We start from the raw sequence: 2,754 nt of genomic DNA, 5'->3' as shown, positions 1-2,754 counted from the left end.
TGCCTCACGGCCCCGCCACACCAGTCCTCGAAGACGTGCAGGTTTGCCTTCCCTTTGTACTGTGGGACAGGAGAGGGGGCTGAGTGGGGCTCCTCCTCCTCCTCCATGCCCTCCCAGGCCGCTGCCCCCACCCACCTGCTCATTCCAGGGCAAAGCCTGCTTGGTCAGGTTGAGCTTGGGGCGGGCGCTGGCTCGGCTGGAACGCTGCTGGCCTCTGGAAAACCAGGCATCCACGTCCTGCCCGTCGCTCTGCGGAGGCACAGAGGGACAGAGGGATGGGGGATCAGGGCCAGCACCTCCTGTGCTTGTGGGATGTCTCTGTGCACCCCTGGCTGCCCAGAGAAGCTGTGGCTGTCCCATCCCTGGAAAAGCTCAAGGCCAGGTTGGACAGGGCTCGGAGCAACCTGGGCTAGCAGAAGGTGTCCTTGCCCATGGCAGGGGCTGGAACTGGATGGGCTTTAAGGTCCCTTCCAACCAAAACCATTCCAGGATTCCACGATCTAAACACCTCATTTTGAGCCTTGCCTAACCAAGGCAAAAGATTTCACGGCTCAGGGCAAAGGAAAGCAGGAGGCGGCACAAAAATATTGGCAAGGTGTCCCAGGCAGCTGTTTCAAAATGTTCCAGCTAAACTTGTTTCCCTTCCTCTGCCAAAACTGCTCCAAAACAGTGAGTTTTCTGTTCATCCAAAACCTTTGGCCAGTCTTGGGGGCTGCTGGAATTTTGGGCTCTTTTTCTAAAAGCACAGAGGTAGCAGGATGCCTCTCCACTCCCCCTCTTCCTTTAAAGGGGATTAGGTTAATCCCATTGCTTGTATCTCGTAATTTAGAGATTAAGTGAGCATTTACCTGCCTCCAGCTCACTGATGGGTGACAAGGAAGAGCCCCTCCAGAGCATTCCCCTCTTCCTCAGCTTCCCCAGAGCATCATCCCCCTCTTCCTCCACCCTCCAGGGCAGGCACGGCACTGTCACCACAGCACAGCCCATTTGGATGCACAGTGCCAGGGAAATAATTAGCAAACTGCCTAAACAAACTCATTAGAGCCCCGGAGGAGGGAGCAGTGCCCTTGCAAGACCTCACGAGGAGGGAGGGTTTTGTGCCAGGCTCACTGGAAGGATTCTCCCTCCTCCCAGGAAAAGCCAGGATGCAATACCTGCTGTGCCCTCTGTCCTCACCCAGCACCAGCCTGTGCCTCCTCTGGGCACCTGAGGTTCCCCCTTTGTCCATCTGTCCCTTATTTCTGAGGAGTTGGGATAGGGCAGGGAATACCCTGTGCCTTCCCCCTTCCTCCATCCCACCTGGCTGCCCTGCTAGGAGGCCTCCTGGTGACAACAGGTTGGACAGGGACAGCAGGGCCTTGCTGACCTGCTGGACAGGGCACAGCAGGGTGTCCCATGGCTACAATTCCAAGTGCCTCCTGCTTGGAGGCTCCACCTGGGCTGTAGTGGCTCTCCAGTCCAGGACAGAGCAGAACACACAAGAGCAGGTGGCTTTGCCCAGAAAAGCAGGAACTGCAGAGCAGATGAAGCTGGGCCCTGCCCAGGGAAGCTGTGACACACATGGAGCACTGTGGGATATGGAGGGGATATCCCACCCCATTTCAACGGGATATTAGAGGGTTTATCCACTGTGAGGGCTGCTGGGCAGAACCAGAGGCTCTGATGCACCCCCAAACCCTTGGATCCCCTCAGCTGAATGAGCTCTGCCCTCAGTGACCTCCCCAGGCCCCTCCTGCCCCGTTACCATGGGATCTTCCTCGCGGCTCTCGCTGGAATCCTCGGCCTTCCTGCGCCGCGCCGGGGCCGCCGGCCGCTTCCCGGCATCCGTCACCTCCCCTGGCCTCTCTCCATCTGCCAGGGAGCAGAGGGGGGTCACACCACAGCCCCCCACCCTGCACCTCTCCTGAGGACACCCCTGTCCCTGCACCAGGAAAGGGAGGTGCTGGCACTGGGGGTCAGGGACAGGGGGCCCTGGCTGCAATTCCCCTCATTCCGTTTGCACTAAGCAGCTTTGCAGCAGCTCATCAGCAGCAGGTTTCATTACATCCCACACAGCTCCCAGCCCTTTACATAAGAGGTACTGGGATGAGCTGCTGGGGTCTTGCTCCCCTTCCATCCTCAGGGATGCATCCCTGCTTCCTGCCCTTCCAAATCCCAGCTCTCCCAAAGCATCCTGCAGCTCTGCCAAGAGCACACCAGCCCCAACCCTCCCAAATATCATCCCGTCAAACCCCATCCCTCTTCAAAATCACACATCAAAACCTTGCTCCCAGACCCATCAGCTTCGTTAATGTGCTGAGCTCATTATCCCCAAATTTTGACTCCACTCTGCAGCTCCTTTTCCTTGGGCAGGGAATTTTAAACTACCCCCACTTCCCCCCAAAACAACAGTGCAGACCTGGAAAATGTTACTTTGGGGGGGGACATCCTCTTTTTGTGCCACCCCAAAACCCAGGGGGATGCACAGGTGAATCCAGAATCAAGGGAAGCTCAAGGCAATGCTTGGAGAGGTGGGTGTCCAAGAACCACCTCCACAAACACCTGTGGCTCCCCAAAAACCAGCACCGAGGGGGAGCCCCAGGAGTGCTGAGCAGTGACCCCCACCATGGGAATTGCAGGAAAGGGGTCATGGACCCACTCCCAAGGGTATGGAAAGATGTCCCTGTCCCTCCCCACCCTCCTTCCCACCCCCAGCCAGTCCTGGGGGCTTCCACTGCCCAGAATTGAGCAGCCTCAGCGACTGCCGGGGCCACG

At 58.0% G+C, this 2,754-nt stretch overlaps 1 protein-coding gene across 1 annotated transcript in view; it reads right to left on the bottom strand.

Moving 5' to 3' along the window:
• The window catches only part of B4GALNT4 (beta-1,4-N-acetyl-galactosaminyltransferase 4), a 12,498-nt gene extending 10,382 nt beyond the window's left edge, over positions 1 to 2,116 (bottom strand). Inside the window, 5 exon segments of the mRNA XM_031061509.1 lie at positions 1 to 59; positions 136 to 249; positions 1,745 to 1,870; positions 1,872 to 1,921; positions 2,071 to 2,116. The exon segment at positions 1 to 59 is cut by the window's left edge and continues 23 nt beyond it. Coding sequence (XP_030917369.1) covers positions 1 to 59; positions 136 to 249; positions 1,745 to 1,870; positions 1,872 to 1,921; positions 2,071 to 2,116 — 395 coding nt within the window.
• Positions 2,117 to 2,754: the final 638 nt, after the last annotated feature.

The sequence above is a fragment of the Geospiza fortis genome, unplaced genomic scaffold (genome assembly GCF_000277835.1).
Source record: "Geospiza fortis unplaced genomic scaffold, GeoFor_1.0 scaffold450, whole genome shotgun sequence".
Lineage (NCBI taxonomy): Eukaryota > Metazoa > Chordata > Aves > Passeriformes > Thraupidae > Geospiza > Geospiza fortis.
Note: the sequence above shows the minus strand (reverse complement) of the source record. Positions and strands in the feature narration are given on the sequence as shown.